At 39.9% G+C, this 23,395-nt stretch overlaps 1 protein-coding gene across 11 annotated transcripts in view; it reads left to right on the top strand.

Moving 5' to 3' along the window:
• Positions 1-23,395, top strand: part of KALRN (kalirin RhoGEF kinase) — a 472,671-nt gene that overhangs the window by 308,430 nt on the left and 140,846 nt on the right. For 10 of the 11 annotated variants that reach the window (XM_041473009.1, XM_041473012.1, XM_041473006.1 and 7 more), the window contains exons 15-25: positions 1,691-1,857; positions 7,831-7,950; positions 10,552-10,770; positions 13,735-13,884; positions 14,849-14,963; positions 15,325-15,440; positions 16,003-16,125; positions 18,472-18,654; positions 19,712-19,830; positions 21,008-21,074; positions 21,720-21,829. In XM_041473009.1, the coding sequence (XP_041328943.1) occupies positions 1,691-1,857; positions 7,831-7,950; positions 10,552-10,770; positions 13,735-13,884; positions 14,849-14,963; positions 15,325-15,440; positions 16,003-16,125; positions 18,472-18,654; positions 19,712-19,830; positions 21,008-21,074; positions 21,720-21,829 (1,489 nt within the window). The remainder of the gene's footprint in view (positions 1-1,690; positions 1,858-7,830; positions 7,951-10,551; positions 10,771-13,734; positions 13,885-14,848; positions 14,964-15,324; positions 15,441-16,002; positions 16,126-18,471; positions 18,655-19,711; positions 19,831-21,007; positions 21,075-21,719; positions 21,830-23,395) is intronic. The other variant, XM_041473008.1, reaches the window with a different exon arrangement.

Here is a 23,395-nt window from a genome sequence, read left to right as displayed (position 1 = left end):
CCCTGGTTGCTGCTGATGAGTTAGCACGATCAGAGCTGCACCAGCTGAGTGTGCGGGAGGGAAAGCTGTGCATTTAATATCCAATAGGTGTGGTGAAGTCAAGCATACAAAAAGCCATCATGTCCTCAGGATACAGAACCATATGCAGACTAATTGCAGCACAATGCCTGGTGTCTGGCAATTGAAAAGAACTTCACTCCCAAGAATAGAAACATATATTAAATTTCCAGTTTTAAATGGGAAGCCAGGGGCCATTCCACTTTATTTGGTAATGAAGGAACTGTTTTGTTTTGGCTGGGAAAGGGAATAAGCCAATCATTTGCATTCCCATGTGCTTTTTCTGATAAAACCAGAAACCAGGAAAAGGGATAGGGTTAGTAATAAGGGTCATATTTATTTTGTGTGCTGTACTGTGTAGATACCGCTGAATGAAAGTCATGAGTCTCTGAGGTGGATAAAGAGGGAGGTAAAGACAACTTTTTAAATGGTTTTCAAAAATACTGTCCAAGACTTTTTTTCAGCAGCTTCTAATTAACACATTTGTGTTTAAATGCTGTATTATTCTGTTAAATCAAACGGCTTTGGAGGAAAGTGCAGTGTTTTCTCAGCATTACTGCAATCATATTATTTTTATGTTAGGTTCCTTATCCTTCCTGCTTTGAGGCCAGTGGCAAAATTCCAGTAGACCTTCATAAGGGAAGAGTCAGGTCTTTATTAGTTTGCAATCCCAGGGACTGCAGTAGCACAGAATGACATCTTGTTTCCTCCAGGCCAAACCTTCCAGTTGCACTGGTGGTGAGCCCAACGTCACAGTCACATCAGTGGCACCCAGAAGGAAGGTGTGCAGCTCTGCACTGTATTTCATGTAAACACTACACACAAGGTTCACAGCGTCAGAAAAACATTCAGGAGGTAGGAAGGGCCTCAGGAAGTCTCTATTTCAATCTCCTGATCAAGTCAGGGCCATGGAATCAGACCAGGCCTTTGAGGGGAAGGGAAGAGTCAGGTCTTTATTAGTTTGCAATCCCAGGGACAGGCCTTTGAGGGATTAGCAAGTTCATGAACGATGCAAGGGAGGGGGATGCAGCACTAGGACACCCTTTCTGAATGCTGTGTGAGGATGGACAAAAGTCAGTCTGTGCAATAATTCTGAATGAACTAAAGTCTGATTTAAACTACTTCATTGTTGATGATCCTCTACAAGCATCCAGATAGAAAAAGGTTTTCTCTATGGAGTTTCCTGCACTTATAGCAAGCACTACTGTAGATCTATTTGACTTCTCTGTTTTCTTCCTTATCTCTTTTCTCTTCTAGTTGTTTTTTTTCAACATGCGTTATAGGTTTATAAATTACCCTAAAAAACTAGGATTTTTCTGGTTTGGTTTTTTTTTTTTTTTTATTTGATGTTCATGCAAGTTTTTGAACAAGACTGTGCTTAGGTCAGTCTGACTGGTCAGATGCTGATGAGTCAGATGAGCAATGACCACTAGAGAAACACCACTTTGTAGAAAAAAGTAGTGATGAAGATTAGGGAGCTGTGAAAGCCAAATATTATATGTGAGAAAGTTAAGTGAGAAAGAATTACTCAGACAGTTGCAAATAACTTGTTAAGTGGCAAAAAATTTTGAAGTTTCCAGTTATGCAAAATTGAAATTTCAAGTGCAGTAATCTCTCTCTCTGCTTGTTACAGGCATTGAGCTGATCTGTGAAAAAGACATTGATCTTGCAACCCAAGTTCAAGAGCTGCTGGAATTCCTTCACGAGAAACAGCACGAGCTGGAGCTGAATGCTGACCAAACTCACAAGAGGTTAGAGCAGTGCCTCCAGCTCCGGCACCTCCAGGCTGAGGTCAAGCAGGTGAGTTTTTATCACACATGAGGTGTTGAGGGGGTTTTAGCCATTACATACATTCACACTGCTAAGCCAGTGTCTGCCAAGGGACAAACCTTTAGGTGGGCAGTCTAAATCCCCCTTTTCTTAACAATACTGGATTTGCTGACCAGTTACAGAATGGCCCTTTGCAAATTAGACAGGGCTCTGCTCTCCCAAGTGTGCATGTGTTTGGCTTCATGGGTAGTTACAGGAATTCTGTGCAGAACTGACCACATACCTTCTCAGCTGGGGAAGTGGCCTCAGACTCCAAGTGTTCTGGGAGTATAATTATTTGATTTGTGACCCAGACTTAAGCTGAGGTGGAATACAGGCCCACAGCAAAGGAAACTGAGCTGTGAGGCCTAGGTATGAAATCATGGTAGTTTCACCTTTTCATTTATTACGATGCATCTGTTGTCTTGCAGGAATCTTTTAACATCTTCCAGTGATTAAAAAAATTCTATCAGTGGTCTCTAGATCCCAGGACTTGTTTAGACCTCTTAGTATTATTAAATTGCCTTTCTTTCAGATTTCATCCCAGCATAGGCAGTCATGTTCTGCCTCCCTTGGTTTTCCCTAATATTTAATTTGGATGCCTCATGTTTCTTTGTTTTCCTTTGCTGCACAGGATAACATTACACTTCCTGCTTCCTAGCCCATAGGTGGCTTCACACTCTAGTGTATGTCTGTCTTTTTATTAAATGTTCTTGATTTCATCAGGAAAACCAAGAATGTTTTTCCAGACATCTGGAATATTCCGTTTTCCATTTTCCTATACAAATAGGTGCGTTGGGAGGTGGTGTTGGGACAAGTGTCCAAATACTACAAGGTAGTAAAGATAAAAGAGATCTGCTCATTTGTTTACTTAAACACATACAGACACTCTCTGAATGCTCAGTACATATGATCATATATATTCATTTTTGAAGACAGAGTGACTGAGTGATGCTTTATCTGAATTGCTTTATTGTGTCCAGCAAAAGAAATCCTTCACCCTCAACAAACTGGCAGCACTAACAGCAGTGTATACCTTCTCTTTCAAAATCCTCTTTGATGTGAATATTTTTCAACTGTACCGAAAAGTAGCATAGAACTCTCCTAATTTTTATTTTTAAAATATGGTCATTTTGCATTTGTGATTATTGAAGATCAGCTCCTCACAAAGTTCTGGAGCTCTGTAGACTGCTTGGCTTTCTTCTGGAAAAAAAAAAAAAAAGAAAAACAAATCAAGTAAAATCCAGAAAAACTTTGTGACCAAAAAAAAAACCCAAAAAAAACCAAACAAAAAAAAAATCCAGAAAATCTTTGTGATATTTATAACCACCATCTTAACATGATTATGAAGTATATACTTTTTTCTTTTTCCTACAGGTTTCTGAAGTTTCTTAGCTTAGCTAAGCCTGGAGGTGTATGTGATAGATTTATGGTAAAGAAGAGCCACTTTAACTTATGACAGAAAGCAGAGAGGAGTTACATGTGTAGGAGAGGCTAGAGCTGCAGGTTGCCCACTTGTCTGGGATCAAGTTCGCTCAGCCCTGTGGCTGCTCCTGCAGCCATTCAGTGGCAGTGAAGCACTTTCTGCAGGTACCTGATGTTATTTGCCTTATTATCCAATATCTGCTGGTCCTTAACTATTTTACAACTGAAATCTACCCAAAGGAAGTGGTTATAGGACTGAGCTAATACTGTGAGAGAACAGCTGCCTTGAATTAGTATTTCCTTAACAGAGCTTGGGACCATCAGAGCCTTTGTTATTATGTGACCTCCCAGCAAACCAGTAGTGCAAAAACATTTTATTTGTTCAGCTGAGTACTAAGCACCCCTTTGCTTGTTAACCTATAAATTACCACAGCTACAATCTCCCTTAGAAAGAGGCAAGTTAAAATATTTCAGTGTCTTATCTATTTGGTTTCCTGTAGATGAGTCATATTCCCAACCATTTAGTGAAATTGGGGAATATATTGATTTTGGCTTGTAGTTCACCTCCAGTCTGGTCCAGGTTTCCTTCACTTTCAGTTTAGTGCATCTGAGATGATGGATGATCTCATTACCAAATTGCTCTTTCTCTTGCGAATTAGTTGAGATGTGGTTGTTGCAAGACACCTCCTGTAGCTGTGTTAAGTTCTGCTGACAGAGTAAAATTGGTCAAAGCTGCTACATCTACATGTGTTTGCATTTTGATATAATGGCTCATGGAAATAAAAAGTCTTTAAACTGTCTCTATCTATTTAAGTTTCATTTACCAGAGATTTCTGCTTTATATCATATGCACCAAGGGTTTGAATGCCAAGACAATGAATTGAAGTTTGGGGCCGTTAAAGTGGAACAATTCCAAATGAGATGTTCTGTGAACTGCTTTAGAGCGGAAATGGTAAAGATCAGTAATTCACAAGGTCTTTGTTATTAAGAAAAATTCTGCCCAAGCCTGATTTTCCCTCATTTGGATCCTACTCATTTCTGACAGAAACTATAGAGCTTGGACTGCTTACATAAAAGTAATAACAGAATAGATTTGTGGAGATCAGTTTAAAAAAACAAACTGTAATGCTGTGCCTGCAGCTGTTTGGCTTCCCTATCCCCTTAATTTGTCTTTGTATGGTTTGGGCTTTTTTTTTTAAATAAGTTTTGAACTTGACCTAATTTGCTCCAAGATATCCTCAAGGTGTCCCACTATACTTGCTTTCCAGGTTGTTTTGAAGTATATTTAATCCTTTTAATGTGCTTGTTATCCATCTATTTTTGCTGTTTGGCATTAGATTTACTTCAAAATATATATGCCCAAAGGATGATGGGAAGTAGTAATTTGAGAGACACTGAATATGTTTGTTTTTTCCTAATCTAATGTCAAATAGCTCCTGGAAAACAGATTAAGTTTTAAACATGGTTAAAATTACAAGAAGCTGTCCTTGATGGTTGTGTCTGTGTTAGTAAAAGCTTCTGGAGGAAGCTTCAAAGGGTCTGGAGGTGTAAAAGATTCACTTAGATTGTTTTCTCTTCTAAACTTAAAAATCTTTTCTTTTCTGACTGGAAAGGTATCCATAGCAAGGCCTTAAGTCTTTTTTAGAAACATGAAGAAACATTTTCAGAAACATTCTGACTAAACTGAGCAGTAGACAAAAGCACTGCATGGTACAGAGCTCTCATTTGTTAAGGATGGCTGCACAAGGGGTGCCTCAATCTTTATTTTTCTGGTAGAGTCTGACTCTGTGCTCAGTGAAGATGGCAGAGTTCCAGGGAAGAAATTAGGAGTTTTAGAAGAATTTGGTACTATTATTTAATTACAGAGAATCCCTGTACAGGAGCATAGCCTCTCTGAAGCAAATTGGAGTCAAAGGTGGGAGTTGTTTGAGCTGTGGTGATTGCCCTGTTAAACAACCCATGCCTTGTAGTGAAACTGTCCTCCAGTGGCAACTGGCTTTTATATAAGAGCCCATAAAATTGTTTCTGCTTCTCTGTTATAAAAATTTGTTGTATAAGGATGTATAAGAAAGTCTTTGAAGATTTATTTAACTCCAGAATTATTTAATCATTGCTTCTACAAAGCTGATAAAATCTGTAATTTGTAGAAAATATCTTTTTAAAGCTGTCTTTTAGGGTTGGCCTGTCTGCACATTGCTAAATAATGGTGAAACTATCAATACAGGAAATAATCATAGAAGTGCTTTGGTCCTGTATTAGGAGTTTTTCTATATACTTTAATGAAGGTATTAAGGTATTAAGCACTATATGAGTAGAGGTCACTTTGTGAGCAGGTCTTGTAAACTAGATACAAATGTGTAAATGCATCCTTTCAGCCAGGTCTAAACCAGGGACACAAGGAATGTCTCTGCAAGGGTTTTGAACTTAGACTTAAGATGCTTTGGTTGTGCAACTGCATTTTTTTTCCTTACTGTATGGAAACAACACAAGAGTGAAGCATTACTATGAAAAGAGCCAATGCAAATCCCAGATGAGTCTCCAACATGGAAGTGCCAGACTTGTCAAAGTAGAAAAGGGCCACTGTGTAAATGCTTCCAAGAAAAATTTGCTAGTGCTTGGGTGCTCCTTGGCCTGAAAAGGGGGATATAGGAACCTCAGAATGTGTGTCCAAGCCCACACTCTGGGGGAAGGAGAGGGGGCAGCTGCTCAGGGGTGGCAGCAGCCTTGGTCAGGAGCAGTGCTGGCAGCATTGCTGGCACATGGAATCCACCAGTCCACCTGAACTGCTTTCCCCTGGATAATTTGAGTCTGCAAGACTCTTGAAAAGAGGGATGAATATGTGTTGTCAACACAAGAGGAAACCTGGCAGACTGGTTGTGTGGTCCCTCTTCCTAATCAAGTTGTTTTGTTTTAAGATTGAGCTTCCATGTATTTCTTTCTGATGTTTTGCTATTTAGAGGCTCAGATATTTGTGTGAAATCTGTGTCAAACTGTCTGTGGTAGTTTTTTAAAAACTCAGCTGAAATGAAAGAAGAACTGTATTTTTAGCATGAAAAAAAAAGCTGTATTTTTACCATACACACTCAGTATTTTCTACTTTCCAAATAGTCCAAGGCTGGGTGTATTGCAGTATGTAAAACATGAAAGCATGTCTTGTCTCATGATGTCCTCTGTTCAAGCCTTTTCCAGGTACAGTGATCCTTTGCTTAACTTCAGAGTTTGGTACCATGTAGCTGGTAATAATGCAGTTTGATGGGTTATAGAAAATATCTGCAAATACAATTTCCACATGATAACTCAACTGCTTTTTCTTTAAATGTGTGATGCATTTACCACAGGAGCAATTACACCTGCTGATGAAAGAGAAATTAATTAAATTAAATCTTCCATGCTGTTGTACTGAGCAGAATGTAATTTTCTACAAATTAGGGTCAGCTACATGTATAGATGTCTCCCATTTTTCTCCTAGGGAAAACTAATTCTTTTACCCTACAGGGAACTGAATGGCACTAACTAGGGTGATGCATGATGTAGGGATGAAAAACAAAGCAATAAAAAAATCCCTCTTTCCTCCAGGCAATTAATGGATCACTTGTAGAAAATGACAGTACAAAGGGAAATTGCTATGTAGACTATTGCAGCAAAGTCAATTTTGGAAATCATGAGCTAAATTTAGGGCAGTGATTGAGCAGTCAGGATTTCCTGTGGATCTGTGAATTGGACTCAGCAACCTTCTGGCTTTATTGGACTAATATGACACTTTCACTGGTAGAAAAAAGTCTTTGAGGCCACACAGGAAAGAACTTGCATGTGTGTTCTGGGTGCTAATTTCCTAAACACGTGTCTTAAAATAGCAGAAAATGTTGCTGCTTAAATGAGTGAGTAAAAGCTTGATGGATTAATTATGTACATTTAGGATCTGATTCTGCCATCATTACAGCATGGATTGCATGTCTACAAATAATTTTAACATGTCTGAAGTAAAGCTTCTTGATTAAACATAAAATGCAAGATTTGACATTTTTTCCTAGCTGTGTGCAGGTGGAAACTCCAACTGCATCTTAACTCCATGCCAAATGAATCCAACTGTGTCCTCTCCCTCCTTCCCCCAAACTCAGATTTTTGTGTGAAATACACTCAGGCAAGTGAAGCAGAAAAGTGTTGCAACATCTATGATTCCAGTTGGAAATTTGAAAAGATGTTTAAATTCAAATCTCCCTCATTATGCTTTGTGGTTTTGCCCTGGGGTATTTGCATAGGGGCCCATTCATTTTTGTGATCAAACCTTGAAAATGAGTGTCCTTTGCTATCCAAATATCCATGTAAAGGGAGTTTAATTCTTCAAGCAATAACTTTTTCAATAAGATCTTTGCCTTTTAAAACTGTGTGCCATTAAGATGTTATGCTAGGATTTCTTTCTGTTCACAGCTTCAGCCTGAGACCACACTTGTTCAGTCAGGCTGAAGCATCTTCTAATAGGTGACTGCATAAACCCAAGTAGTGAAGGCACCTTTCAATGAGCACATCCTCTGTTTGCAGGTGCTTGGCTGGATCAGGAACGGGGAGTCGATGCTCAACGCCAGCCTGGTCAATGCCAGCTCCCTCTCGGAGGCTGAGCAGCTCCAGCGGGAGCACGAGCAGTTCCAGCTGGCAATAGAGGTAACACCAACAACTTCACTTTGTTTCTCTTTCCCAGGTGAACATCACACTAAAGGTTAACTCATGGGCATCAATCATTGCTTTCTTGAAGGAATAGAGGCTTTAGAGAATCAACTTATTATTAAACTCAGTGTAGCCAGAAACTAATAGTGAAACAAATTATTTGTCACCTGCAGCTAATTCTTCTGCTGCCAGATATCAGCTTTGCCGTTCATGAAAATGACACTCGAGCATCTCCTGATAATTTCCTTGATTAAAAAATAAGATTGAAATTAATAAAGTGATCCGAAATGGGAAAAGTTTGTCAAGTCAGTTTCCTTCCACATCCACAGTCTGGAGGTCATTCCACAGCATTCATTTGTGAATATTGTTTTACTGGATAATGCTCTCATGCTAAATAATCTTTCATTCAGCTTTCCTTTCATGAGCACCAGAAAAGAAATTCATTCCAACCCTCATCCTCAAACAATTTTGACAAAGAGGCAAGAGGGGCAATTTTTAAGAATTGACTCCTAAACTGCTTTTCCCCCTTCTTGCTCTGGAGAAGCAACACATCTCTGACCTGGCCCTTGGAAACCGATTGTGAGCCAACCCATTTGCATCACTCACAGGGCCAGGAGGAACAGCCCCTGCTCTGAGCAGCTTTCCTTTGAATGAGAAGGTAGTGAAGGGCTAAGGTCTGCCCTGAGCAGTGCACTGAAAGATTCCTGATTAAGCTTAATGCTTCATGTATCTCTGTTATTGTGAGCAAACCCCCAAAGGGTGTGCTCACATCAGTTGCTAGAAAGAGCTTGCTTTCTAGCATTGTATTTTCCTGTTCCAGCTTAAAAGGTGTGTGTGCTTCCCAGATTATATTGATTGTTAGGTTTTTACAGAGAAAAGAACAGCTGAAAAATACCCTTATACTTGAAAACTAAACCAGACTAAACTCTGCAAGTATGGAGATTTGTAGAGATGCCTGAGTGGGGGTGGGACGTGGGGGGAAGAGGAAGGGATGTCTCCTGGTAAACTTGAAGTTAGTCAATATACATTACAGTGATGCTAATAAGTATAAATATCAGCTAATGACTTATTTTGATCGAGCTCTGCTCAGAGTAATGAGGGAGCAGCTGTTGCAGCTCCTAAAGGAAAAGGAAGAAGTTTTTTATCAATTCTGTATGAGCTGGCTGGTACCAAGCTGTGCTGACCACATCTTGGCAGCCACCATCAGACAGCAGTGGGGAACAAGACACCCACTGGCTGAGTTATCACAGCTTCTGACATTGGGGAAGTGCTTGCATTTGGTGGTGAATGCAAATTGCAGAGGGAGAAGAGGGTTACACCATAGTGAGGGGAAATAAGTTTTCAAAAAGAAAAAACACTAGATTAAATATTTAAAGTATTTAAAGCTCAATATGGGGAAGACATCAGCAAAGCACACGAGGCAGACTGTTCTCTAAAAACATTCTAGATGTGGAATTGATTTTCAGTTGAAATCCTTCAAAGTCTATTTCAAACAAGTATTATAATTCTAACATCAGTAAAGCAGCTGGATATTAAATTTAACCAGTTGTTCTTGAACATCTTCCTAAGTTTCTGCCAAGTATTAATCATTTTTGTTTCCTAATAGCTTTCTCTACATTGCATTATTCATCAGTGTATTGCTAGATTATTTCAAGCTTTTTTCCAGGTTCATGGCTTAGATCATAAAACTATCACATGAGAATTTGTCAGCAGCAGTTACAAATGGGACATAGCACAGAGGAGTCTGAGAGATTTTAGGGCTTCTGTTTAGAAGGTTAAAATAAAATACTGGACTTAACCATGTCTGAACAGTTACTCAGGAGGCTGGGAAGGGATGGGGGCTATTTTAGCAGCCCACAGAGGAAGACATAGCCACCACTTGGTAACTCTGAGAGGAGCTGGTATAGGCCGAGGAGTGGGGCAGATAACTCAGTCCTGCCTGTAAAGTGGCTACTGAGTAAACTGGGGAATGGTGGAGGGAATGGTTTGACTCTCCCCAGCTCTGACCTTAAAGCTAGGAGCATAAGTCTAATCTCCAGTATGAGTCAACTGACTTCCAGAAATGCATCTTGTAGGGGCTGCTACCTGTGATAAAGTTCATGCCCTTTAGTAAGACATCTTATTTTCTGGGATTGATGTTTTGAACAACTGCACAAGTAAAGCTGCTGATGCCAGGTAACTGCCTGACAAGAGCCAAATTGGGGTGGTTAGGCCCATGGTTTGCCAGCTGTTCAGAGTTTGCTTTTGGGCTGCAGGTTGTGTGGGATGCAGTCAGCACTGAGGCTGGGTAAGAGCTCAGTGAGAGCTGCCTGCACCAGGCAGTCAGAATGAACCCCGGGGGCCCCCACCGCATGTTACTGCCCAAGGGGCAGTAGCTGACCATTGGAGCCAACCCAGTACTTACATGTTCCAAGCTTTATTAACATGTTGCAAATGTGTGTGAATAACTGAAACTAAAATGCTTTGCAGAAAGTGACTGTTAACTGAAGATAATTCTGAAAATATTTCACTCTCTCGCATCCCCATGCTCACGCCTTCACCTTTCTACCATACATCTGGCGCATCTGTACAACCTCTCTTTCCTCCCCTCATACACAGTCCCTCTTTCATGCCACTTCCTTACAGAAGACACACCAGAGTGCCCTGCAGGTCCAGCAGAAGGCCGAAGTGTTGCTGCAGGCTGGACATTATGATGCTGATGCCATCAGAGAATGTGCTGAGAAGGTGGCCCTGCACTGGCAGCAGCTGATGCTGAAGATGGAGGACAGGCTCAAACTCGTCAATGCCTCCGTGGCCTTTTATAAAACCTCTGAGCAGGTGAGCTGGACAGAGCCATTTCTTAGCCATAGTAAACCAAGTCTGGAAAACAAAAAAACAAAAAAACCAAAAAAAAACCAAAAAAAAAACCCCAAAAAACAACAACAAAAAAAAAAAAAAAAACCACAAAAAAAAAAACCCAAAAAAAAAAAAAAAAAAAAAAAGAAAAAAAAACACAAAAAAAAAACCAAAAAAAACCCAAAAAAAACACCAAACCCAAAAGCAAACATAACCCACTCACCGCCTCACCCCTCAAAAAAAGATGAAAAAGAGCAGCAAGCAGTTTGTAATAACTTTCATCTTAGTTTTCAGTGTAGCAGTGTAGTTCTTGAAGGTGCTATTTTTGTTGGGTTTTTTCAATTTTCCCCTTTCAAACAGGAATAATTTTTGAAATCCCACTTTTGTTTTAAGTTCTCGTGATACTTAGTTTTGAGGAGTAGAAATCTGCTTTTCCTTGAGAACTGCTTGCAATTAATTAATTTTTACTTTGTGAGCCAATGTTTTCACTAGTACTTAAATACCACCATGCCAAAAAAGATGCCAAGATTTGAAGGGATTTCTCTTAAATCCACCTGCAACACACATAATTACAGCAGGAGCCAATATGCTATCCCAATTCTACTTCATTCCAGGTGTTCATGAATTGCAAAACACATTCCAGTTGGCTGCTGGCATGGTGGGATTATTCATCCCTTGCACAAGCAGGTGCCCTTTATACTGCAGTCAGTGGGAATTAGTGTCACAGTGTGGCTACTCTGGCAGCCTTGCCTGATGTCATTTACTGCAGCCAGGCAGTTGGTGTTAGCAGGGACACTGCAGGAACCTGTGGTTTTACACAAAAGGCAGCAGTGATTGCCAGGACATTTTCTATTGTTATTGTCACACAGTTAGGTCCACAATTAGAGAACCAGACATGGGAAGATTTTTAACACAACTAGATATGTCATTAGGGAAAGAGTGTACTTTTCCTTAACTTGGAGGCTGTAGATGCTCCTTGGGTGACTTTTTGGTGTCATTTGTTTAATGTACTTTTAAGACTGTTTAAGAGGAATGCATTCCTTATAATTAATGTATTTCACTGTGAAGAGTTTCAAACAGATTTACAGTCCCTGATGCATTCAAGATCAAAATGAATTACTGCTGATGAAGGAGTTTGAGAAATGAAAGCTGTTAGGGGATTCATTAGAGCTTTAGACAGTTAAATGTACTGGCCAAAATATGTATTGGCAGTAATTTATCAGTTGAGTCTCTCTTCTTGTTTCCAAGGCTCAGACAAGCACACTGCAGTGCCCACCAGTTCATTCATTGGTTGTGTCTATTCAGCAAATATGCAGGGCAAAGATCATTCAGTCTTTGAATGCTCATGAACTCATGCTGCAAGCCTGTCATCTTCTCTTGGGCTGCACAGCTGATCTACAGTCCTTAAGGGTCTGCTCCGTGACTGCCTGACAGTGAAATGAATAATTTACTGGATCCTGAATTCTCTGAGTATCCAGAAAAAAGAGCTAAAATGAACAGAGTGTCACGTGTAGCCAAACTTTTTCATGCCTGTCTTCCCAAGTATATTATGTTCTTGATATTAGTGGTGAAGCCCTGGATTTCAAATAGCCCAGTTTTTCTCTGACTTCATTGACAGCCCATTTTATATTCACTTCTCTCATCACCTTAACAGAAAGACAATCTTTGCACATGCCGGGACAATTCTTCCTGGAAATATGTGAATCCCAGGCAGTCCATTTATTTTCATTCTTTAAATCACCGAAGTCCAATAGGATGTCAGGGTTTTCAAGAAGTGAAATGGAAATGCTTTTCTGTGCCCATGACACGTGAAGCACTTGCTCTCCACTAAATGTTTGAGGGTGAATGCTGGTTTGCATCCAAGCAAGAAAATAATTTTAGATTTCCAAGTGCATAAGGTCCTTGCATAATGCATAAGCCTGGCAGCAGGATCAGTTATCAGCTCACCTTAACTCACCAGTTTTAAAGTGGACTTCTATGTGCTCTTGATCAGATTTACATGAAAATGGCCTGTGATATTGGGGATGATTGAGGGGTAATTCTGGAGTCTCCTCCAGGCTGTGCTCTTAATAATGTGGGTTTCCCTGAATTATAACTGTGTTCATATTAAAGCTGCAAGAGTGAGCAAGAAAAGTATGGACATTGTTACCTGCATCCCAGCAGTAACTGACTGGGTCATCTCAGCAGTGGAGTCTGTAGGAAGAGCCCTTTAGGGAAAGAAGAAGAAAGTTCCAAATGTCCTGGAAAACTTTTGCTGTGTCTGCACAGGCCACTGAGAATATTCTCAGGATATGCAACATAAGATTCAGCCTTGTCTTAGGCAACTGCCTAATTTCCAGGCTGTGTTGGTTTATTTACCTCATTTCCACTGTTCCACTATTCCAGACAGAACATATGTGTGTGAGCTCTGTGCAGTGGAGCACCTGCATCCACCTAGACTGTGACCCTGATTTAAAGTCTATTGGTTTCCATCAACCTTTAAAAAAGCTGTATAGGGAGCAACTAAAATATAGCTGAAGAGAATTAGTTCCAGCTTCAGACTTTATTTCAGGAAAGTATTTAAGCATGTGCTTTTCTTTAAGTATGTGTTAAGTCCCTTGACTTCAGTAGGATTTAAACACGTTCTAGAATAGGGATTGTTTCCTGAATGATCCACTGGGGCTGGAGTGACTCCTGCCTTGATTCAACCTTTTGTGCTTCCTCCCATTATTCATTAGAAGAGAAGAATGATTTATCAGCCTTAAACCAGATAAATTGTATCCCAAACAGATCCCTACGGGTAAGAAAAATACTTTGATCATTCTGTCTAGGGCCTGTTTTATTCCCAGTTACCCCCATGCTGTGGCCCATAGCACAAAAATGAAATGTCATTGGTCGCAGACTCTTACTGAATGTTCTCCTGGTTATGATTGTGGATAACTGAGTTGTGCTGTGGGCATGTTTCAGGTGTGCAGCGTGTTAGAGAGCCTGGAGCAGGAGTACAGACGGGATGAAGACTGGTGTGGAGGCCGAGATAAACTTGGGCCAGCAGCTGAGATAGACCATGTCATCCCTCTGATCAGCAAACATCTGGAACAGAAGGAGGCTTTTCTCAAGGTCTAATTTGAGTTCTCTAATGAATTAGGAAAACTTTCCATTAAGTAGACAATTTAGAGCAGTGTTGGTAAGATTGAGAGGATGCTCTGATGTGTAATTTAGTTCAGCTACTGGCTGGCTGTATAAACCCTAGGCAAGTTTTACTTTGTTGTAGCAAGGGTAATGGGCATTGTTATCAATACATATCTCAGAGAGATGCCATCAAGACCAATTAGGTGGTGTTTGCACTTGGAGGATGTTAGTTGTGCTGGTTCAAGGTTCAGTTCTTAAAATTGCACTATAAATGAGAGGTACTACACATCACTTTGGTGTTGGCTTGTACAAACCATCGTTTCAGATGCTTTGACCATCTGAAAACCATGCTTGTACAACCAGCATTTCAGATTTTGTCCTCCAAGCCAATAGCTGAAGAACTTATAATAACTGAAGCAATTTTGTCTCTGCAAGGCAGCACCAAGATGGGTACAGGAATTTGTTCCTGCCTTCCAGGTGTTGCTTTGGAAGAAACAGGGATCTCCCAGGCTGACAAGTGAACTGTCAACCAGCCTCCTGCTGCCACTAAAACTGATACACAACATGCAACTACACTTGCAGTCAAGGCTTAAGAAATCACACCTCTAGATTTGTACATTTTTTGAAACAATGTGTACTTTTCTTGAGAGCTGTTTTAGATTTGGTTAGACAGAAAATGTGTGAGGTACAAGTTCTTAACAAGCAGTTGTTTAATTACTGTCATTAATTTGCCTTCATATATAAAATAAGCCATTATATTAAATATTACTCATGTTTTAATATGTCTGTGAGACTGTTAGTTTATTAGCTGAGTTTATTGACTCTTAGCTAAAGTTCTCATCTTCCCAGAAAGAGAATATCTCCTTGCAATATAAGCAAGAACTCCCTTGGTCCCCTTTGCTTTCTTTACTCATCTTTACTGAGTCTTTTTGACGGGGGCTGTTCTTCCTAGGCCTGTACCCTGGCACGGAGGAACGCCGAGGTGTTCCTCAAGTACATCCACAGGAACAACGTCAGCATGCCCGGAGTGGCCAGCCACACCAGAGGGCCCGAGCAGCAGGTCAAAGGTTGGTGCAGCAACAGCAGTGGTGGTCTGGTTTGCCTCCCCCTGCGCAGGGGAGTCCTTCTAAAGTCTGTGAATGTGCTCAGAAGGCAAACTCTGTTCTAGCATCATTTCCTTTTCCAGATCACTCTGCAACTACTCTTGCTTTGTGGTGGTTTCTTGTGTATGTGGTTTGGGGGGTTGGTTTTGGGGGTTTTTTTAGCAGCCCATTTGAATCAATGCCTGGTTTTAGGTAGTGTGATTTTGGGCTCTCTGCTTTTGGGAACAAGGTCCAAGCAAAGTGATTAAATTCATCATTTCATAGGTTATTTCTGTCTGCACTCAAGGAATTCCTAGTCATGCAGATGTTTTCCTTTGCCCTGCAGCCATTCTCAGCGAGCTGCTGCAGAGGGAGAATCGGGTCCTTCACTTCTGGACCCTGAAGAAGAGGAGATTAGATCAGTGCCAGCAATATGTTGTCTTTGAGCGAAGTGCCAAGCAGGTAGTGTGTAAACCCCACCTTGTCCCTATGTCCCAGCAATGTGTAAAATCTCCTGTATCCATGTAGTGCCTCTGTGTGGGGCTCATGTTGCAATCTCAAGTTGTGTCTAAACACTGTAACTTCTGAAAACATGGCAAATACAGATTTTAAAACAACTTAAGACAATTCCAAAACCCGACAACAAGATTCACTATTTTTGTCACCTCAGATTAATTTCTGTATTTCTTAATTTGTTTGAAAATAAATATAAGAGCAAACTTGTTTTACTGAGCTATTTCTGACTGAGAAAACTGCTTTCCCTGCCAATTTATGTGTATATAGGTGGAATTCCCTACACTCCTTTTTGTCCTAGGAAACACAGAGTCCCATTTTGTATCCTTTCCCACCTGCTGTCATTATTTTGTTCTTTTTATGTGTTCCTAGAAAGTGTTTTAGTATACAGAGTATTAATCCCAATGCATTTGATATTCTTTGTTTGGCATGGGTTTTTTTTTGTCAGAGGATTAATTCTTGAAATACAAAAACTGTTTTGTTTTTCCCTTGGTGTTTTTGTCATTCACAGGCCTTAGATTGGATCCAAGAAACAGGCGAATATTACCTCTCTACCCACAACTCCACAGGGGAATCAGCAGAAGAAACTCAGGAACTCCTGAAGGAATATGGGGAATTCAGAGTACCTGCCAAAGTAAACAGTGACTTTAATCTAATTATACCATCTGCTTTTGTCTGTATTTATTGTCTTGTTTCAATGCCTTAAATCTCTGTAATAATATTCCCTTGATTTTATAGTTGCCCTCTAAAAATTCTAGCCCTGAAGATAAATGATTTTTGAGAACTTTTAGCAAGACATAGGCACAAAAAGGAGTTTTTCTCCACCTTGGTTAGTACTGGTTATAGCAAATTTCTGTTCTGATCAGAAGGAAGAGAAAGTCCATTTGCATACAGAGTTCACAGCAATCTAATAAGACATTCCATCCTCAAGCAATCATTCCAGAATTGCACAGAGTGACTAATTGATCTGAACACATCCAAGGTCACCATGGACTCCTGGTCTCTTTCTTCTGTCTTTAAAACCACAATTTGTCTCACTAATTCCCGCTGGGTTGATCACAGATGATAATTTATCTCATTAGAAATAATCTGCTGATCCCAACAAAGCACTTTAAATAGATGAGTCTTTAAACTCTGGGGTGAACATTTTTGAATACAAAACTGCATTACCAAGAATATATTAGTTTATATGGAGCAATTCTGGGAAATCTGGTGGGGTTTACACAGGAATGGTGATTGGATCTGCTTCAGACAAATTAATTCAAACCATAGGTAATTCATAGACAGTGAATCCACAGAGGTATTAAGAGTCTCCGATAAGGATGTAAATTGCAGAGTTGGACTACAGGAAGACCATGGCTTTGGTATTATGTAGCTGAATTTCACTGTGTCCTGAAATTGATCTTCTGTAATCCTTAAATTCCTCTTTAGGTTGTCCATGCTTGTATGGGTTTGATTCACAGGCTTTGTGGTGTTCTTGTCCCCTTCTTTTAGCTTAGCTTGCATGTTTCTGAAAATGTGAGATAGCTAGCAGTGGATGGAAGGTAATTCCTTCAGACAGGACACATATGAAATTCTTTTAACTACTTCTGAATTCTAACCACCCATAATTACTCCACCTGAAATTACATTCTGGTTCATAATTTAATTTTTATCAGAATAATCCAAATTCATAATGAAGTTTCCAAACCATTTTGACTCTTGACTTAGCCTAGGATTGAATTTTAGACCTTGCTCATTATCAGCCATTACTGGCTTTTCTAACACTGACACATCTAAGTCTTGCTCCCTCGGGCTGTCCTACTCCTCCTACTGCTGACGTAGAATATTTTCACTGCCATGTGCAATCTGGTAAATGCATGTCATTCCCAGACTGATGTTATTCTCAAATTAAGCTGTAGCTGAAAGTCTTCCTGATCCCAATAAATTTCTGGCCAAACCAATTGTGTGAAATGCAAAATCACCAGTAGCTTTTGGGAATTAATCACCCTTTAATATGAAAGGAAGTTAGATTTTTACATCTCCATACCTAGCCTTGCTTAGGTACTCATTTAATTTGTTAGGATGATGTCTGATTCAGCTGTTAATCTATTATGGCAGTGAAATTTCTTCAACTTAGTTTTGTGTTTGAAATCTGCTGAATGTTTTCTGGTCTGACTTGCATTTGTCCATTTGTGGTCAGATCACTGATAATGCCAAGCACCTGACACTCTGTCTTGCTCCAGGCAGGGGGGAACATCCTCTCTGTCTTTGACCAGAGGCTTGCCAGTGCCTCATTTCCTGAGATAGATGTGGAACCAGAGCTAAAGTTTATACCTAGGTCCTTTGTGCCAGTTTTGACTAAGGGGCAGTTAGAGACTAAGTGGAATAGAAAAGATCTCTGGAAGGTTTGGAAGGCTCAGTGTGTGCTTTGAAGTTCAGGCATCTTTCAGCTGGTGATGTTCTAACTGGACCTAAAATACCGATGGAGGATTTTATACTAGACCATGAATTTGGATTTAAATGCTGTTTGTTTTTGGAACAGACAAGTAATGACTCAAAATCACTTCTTGGGCTGATATGTGGTGTATTAATGACCTTCCTACACAGGTCTGCAGATCCACCAGATATAGACTCAGAGTAACTTGGTGTCCTTTGAGGTGTGATTTTAAAATCTTGTCTTCTACTCCAAGGCTCACCAAAAATAAGCTTTTGCTTATGAGAAGGAGGCATGTATAACTTCCAACATGTTTTATGTGTTTGTGTCTATGGGGTTTCAAAAACTTGACTTTCTATCTTCTTCAGCTTCATAAGTGTCCTTATAAAAATGTCATTCCTTTCATGTTTTACTGAAAAAGTTTGAAGTGTCTGATTCTCTATAAGATGAAATGCAGACACTCTTTAAAGATGTATAAAAATTTTGAAATTCTTTTGACTGTTGTATGAGTTAAAAGCAAAGGAAACAATAATAAAACATAACCAATGACCATATTTTGGGCAGCAAACAAAGGAGAAAGTGAAGCTCCTCATCCAGCTGGCTGACAGCTTTGTAGAAAAAGGACACATACACGCCACTGAAATTAGGAAGTGGGTCACCACCGTAGACAAGCGCTACCGGGACTTCTCTCTCAGGATGGGGAAATACCGTTACTCCCTGGAAAAAGCCCTTGGAATCAACCCAGAGGTACTGTAAGACCCAGTCCTGTTGGGGTTTTATAGCAGAGTCACAGAGGAAGGTGAAGCCTGTGGAATGAATGCTGTTGGTTTTCTTGTGCCCATTAGAAACAGTGAAAACTCAGCCAACCCACCTGGCCATGCTCTGCTTCTGGAGAAAAAGGGTTAAAGGGTTTTGCTGTGGTTAGTCAGTAATGTGAGGAGAGGCAGATGAAGATCAGAAACATTTTCTAAACAAATGTTTGCATCATTTTTCAGGAGACCATACAGCTTTCAGGAAGAATGGGGGGAAAACACCTTAATGGAATTGAGTCTGTGTTAATTTTGGTATAAATCGTAAATCCTGCTCCCACGCCATTATTTTGCATCCAATTCAAACTTTGGCTTTAAGTTTTTATTCTCTCATCCTTTAACTAACATAAACAATTGATCCCCAACCTCATCTCTGAATTCTTTTAGGTGAAGTAGAGCATCATAAGAAGCAAAAATCAGGATTTCCTGTTATTCCCTGGCCATAATAATAAGGGAGAGTGTCTGAAGCAGAAACACTTAAAAAACTTTCAGTCAATGATTCTTTTTACTTAAATTAAGTATCAAGAATAAGGAATAAATTCTCTCACACTCATGATACCGTAAGTGCACTGTTCCTTGTAGGGCCTTTGGTTTACACAGAGTTCTAACCACAGCCTGGAAAGGTATCCCATGGTAAATGGCCACTGAAAGTTGTTTCTGCATGGTGCTCTACTTCATCAGACTGGTTTTTGTGAAGTCCCATACTAGACAACTAATTTAGATATAAAAGAGTAAGGTAATTTAGGCTTATCAGTATTGATTCTTAGTTAGGAAAAACAGTGAAGATTACAATTAATATAATTTCTGGTTTTTTTAAGATTTCTCTCTCAGCTTTTTCATCTCTTCTCACAGTACTTCTACTTCTCTCTAAACTTCCTCCTTTTTGATATTATCTTATTTTGTCCCTTCTTACCTCTTTGATCTCATGAACATGCTGCACTTTGCACAAGAGTAGGATTACAATGCAGTTAAACTCTGTACTTTTTCTTCCCTAGGATAACAAAGACCTAGAACTAGATATCATTCCAGCAAGTCTTTCAGACCGGGAAGTAAAGCTGCGAGATGCGAATCATGAAGTCAATGAAGAAAAAAGGAAGTCAGCCAGAAAGAAAGAGTATGTTCCCAAACACTCTGTCTACATGGCACATTATCTGCTAAAGAATAATTCTGTGCTATTTGCATGACCAGCACGGACTGACAGTCCTGTAACTCCTTCCAGCTGCAGAACTATTGAGATAAGTCTGCAGGTGTAGGGCAGAAGTTGTTACTTGTAGGATAGAGAATTTCAGAACATAAAGGTTGAATTTCTTTTGGTTTTAATCAGAAGTTAGAAAGGGAAAGTAGTGAGTTAAGCACTTAGATTAACCCTGATGTTGTGGAGTTGCTAATTTCTTTCTGGTTTTATGTAAAAAGTAACATGAGTGGGAAAAAATAAAGAGCATCTTTAGGTCTCTAAGTATTATCTAAACATCAGTGACCAAGAGTTCACTTGAAGCTTAGGTTCAAACTTCAGCAAGTGTAAGACTGAGAGAACTGGAAATAGTACATGCTAGAGGAAATGGTTGAGAGGTGCTTGTTGCACTTAAATCCATAAACAGTCTATTTTCACAGTGTTCTGTCTTATTTTTTGTATGAGAATATTGGGAAAGTATTTCTCAGGCCTCTGAAATTGTCACAGGTCATGACTGATAAGAAACCACTTGTACTTTAGAAAATATTACACTTGGTCTGCCTGTGGCAAATTTCAGGAATTTCAACTTTGAGGGGCCCAACCTCAGGCTCTGTAGATGCCATTATTGCATTTCACAGAATCTGGATTTTCTCTGGTCAGGTACCAAGCTGTTGAAGTCTCTTCAAAGTAGTGGTGTCTCCCAAATCCTGTGTTGCCTCTGAAGGTAAAGTTTCAGGGTGACTTCTCAGTGACTGTCAGCAAATGTGCAAATGTTGGTGAATCACAATTCCTTAATCCTGGGGGAAAAATTTCTGAGAACCAGCTGATAGTTAAGGATGGGCATGTAGGTGGTAAATCCCATGGACTGAGGTTGCAGGAATACAATTTAATAGGATTTTGTGCAGAAAAGCTATTTAGAATTTAACTCTACAAGGGACTGGATTATGAAGTGCTATTTTAGTCATGGACCTGAAAGATGCAAAGTAAGGCAGCTGAATGTCTAGGGTGGAAATACCTTTATTCTGACAACAAGACAACAAGAGGATGGTTTTTTTTTCTGTTCATTGTAGAAATGTTTATAATGTCCGTACCACCTAAAATACTCCTTTTTTTTTTTCAGATTCATTATGGCTGAGCTGCTGCAGACAGAAAAAGCTTATGTCAGGGATTTACATGAATGTTTAGAGGTGAGTTATGGCCCAGGAGCTCTCCAGTATTTCCTGGAAGCACATGTTGTTCTCTGCAGTGGGGATGTTCACTTTAATGCACAGGCTGTGCACATTGATTCATGGAGCCTGTCCTTAAAGATTCAAATCTGTTCCTTTGAATCATCTCATACTAGAGAAACTTTGGATTTGCACAGTCAAATACCTTGCCTAGCTGTAAGCAGGGTGTTCCTAAAGTCAGTGGTGATATTCAAGGCAAAAACCAGAATGTAATTCAGTGAAACCTGTCAGCTTTCACATTCCTGCAGTCTGACAGAGAATTTTATGTCTCTAATGCTACTGAAGTGGCAAATCTGGCTTATCTTTCAGCTGTTTCTGCCTGCAGTTTTTGGACACCATCAGGTGGACAGCCAAGACTGGTGTTGTTGGCATGCTTCTGCTTTTTCCTCAGACAACTTCGAAGCATCAGCACTTTGAATTTCTCTGGAGAGCTTTCTGTAACATTGGAACTTTTTTTTTAGCTTGTTTATTTAATCTCAAAGTACATAGTTCCTGTTCAGCCTGTGCCTTTGGCAATAAAACAGGGACCTTTGGCAATAAAACAGGGAGATCTATTCTTTTCCACTGCATTTATTCACAAAATTAAGAGTTTTTGGTGTCTTCCAGACTTACCTTTGGGAAATGACAAGTGGAGTGGAAGAAATACCAGCTGGGATCATTAATAAAGAACACATCATCTTTGGCAATATTCAGGAGATATATGACTTCCATAACAAGTAGGTTTTCTTACCAGTTTTGTTAATGTTTAGGCACTTGTGCATCTCTGTGGTGTCTGCAGAGAACCCCTACAGTACAGTGCACACCTGAGTGTAAAATAATTGATTTTGCAAAATAATGTTTTATTTCTTGTTTTGTTTCTTTTACAAAACAAAAAAAATTGCAACTTAGCGCAAACATCACTTTCAGCTGACTAATGTTAAAGTCAGCTGATTAATGTTAAAGTCATATTATACCAATGATTTGCAGTCTGATACCTGCTTTCCATCTCACAGCACGAGGTCTAGTCTGGATGCTTGCCTGTCAAAAATATGATCTTGGAAAACACAAAGGGAAGAAAGTGGAATTGTTGGCATGAGCTGGGTTAATAAGTAGCTTTCTGCCACTTCTTGGAGACTTTCTGTATTTAATCTGTAACTAACAGTGCTCCATCTTGTTAAGATAAGACTGTGTACCAGATCAGCTTAAAGGACATTGTTTCCATGGTATAATGTGAATGCAACAACAGTTATAAACTTAACATTTAGGGGTGCTGGATCCAACAAGTTCAGTCTGTTCCAAATCTGTCTTCAGGTTACACTTTAAAAATAAATCAGAGAATCCTTCTCTGTTTGAGTTCTGGGACATTTCAAGTGCTTCAGTCAGATAAATGTGCCATCACATAAGTACAGCCCAGCAGAGCATGCCATATGCATGCTTTTGTGCAAGCAGCTTCAAAGCATATCAGGATATTTTTATATCATATCATATTTTATCATATCATATTTTTGTTCTGGTCACCCTGGCTGATGCCATGTGATTACCCTTCTTTTTCAGTTTCCACTGTTCCCAGCTCCCCTCCCTCCAGCCCTCAGTCATGTCCCACAGCTTCTCACTGCTCTCATTTCCCTTTTCTCTGACCCCTTCTCCTGCAGCCTGCTGCTTCTACATAATCTTTTTCCTCTAAAACTTCTTCCTAGCAATGCTAAAATAAACTTCCCACATCCCCTCCACCAGTGTCCTCCACAGCCTCCTCCAGGCTGGTGGTGTTAAGGCATCCTCCAGCCTGATTCAGAATCCATGTCCAAGGAAGGGCAGCAAAGCTGGAGAATGGTCCAGAAAAAACATCTTCTAGGAAGAGCAGCTGAAGAAACTCTTTCATGTTCTTTTTTTCCACCCAGGCATTGTACAGGGCTCTATTTGCAAACCAGTGTCGTTTGTGGTACCAGCTGTTCGGAGACAGCTGATTTTAAAAATTTGTATTTTGAAAGTTTACTACTTACATATGAAATGCTGAGCTTGTTTAAGTTGTTGTCCTTTGTCTAGTGTGCTGAGCTGGGTGTTGGGAGCCTGGCAGCTTTGGGCTTCCCTTGTTGCTCTTTGTCTGAACCACTACACAACTCTTTGAAGATCTGTGTTCAGATAGAACAGTCCTGAGCACACTGACTCCCTGCTAGGGATTGCCTCTTTTTCCTTTCTGGTGGAGGTAGGCATGACTGTACTCAAAAAACCAAACACATCTTGGCAAGTGACACTCTTTCTGCTGGCTGGACACTTGGGTGGTCTCGTAATCAAGATACAAGTAT

This window comes from Pyrgilauda ruficollis, unplaced genomic scaffold (genome assembly GCF_017590135.1).
Source record: "Pyrgilauda ruficollis isolate IOZ18807 unplaced genomic scaffold, ASM1759013v1 scaffold3, whole genome shotgun sequence".
NCBI lineage: Eukaryota > Metazoa > Chordata > Aves > Passeriformes > Passeridae > Pyrgilauda > Pyrgilauda ruficollis.
Note: the sequence above shows the minus strand (reverse complement) of the source record. Positions and strands in the feature narration are given on the sequence as shown.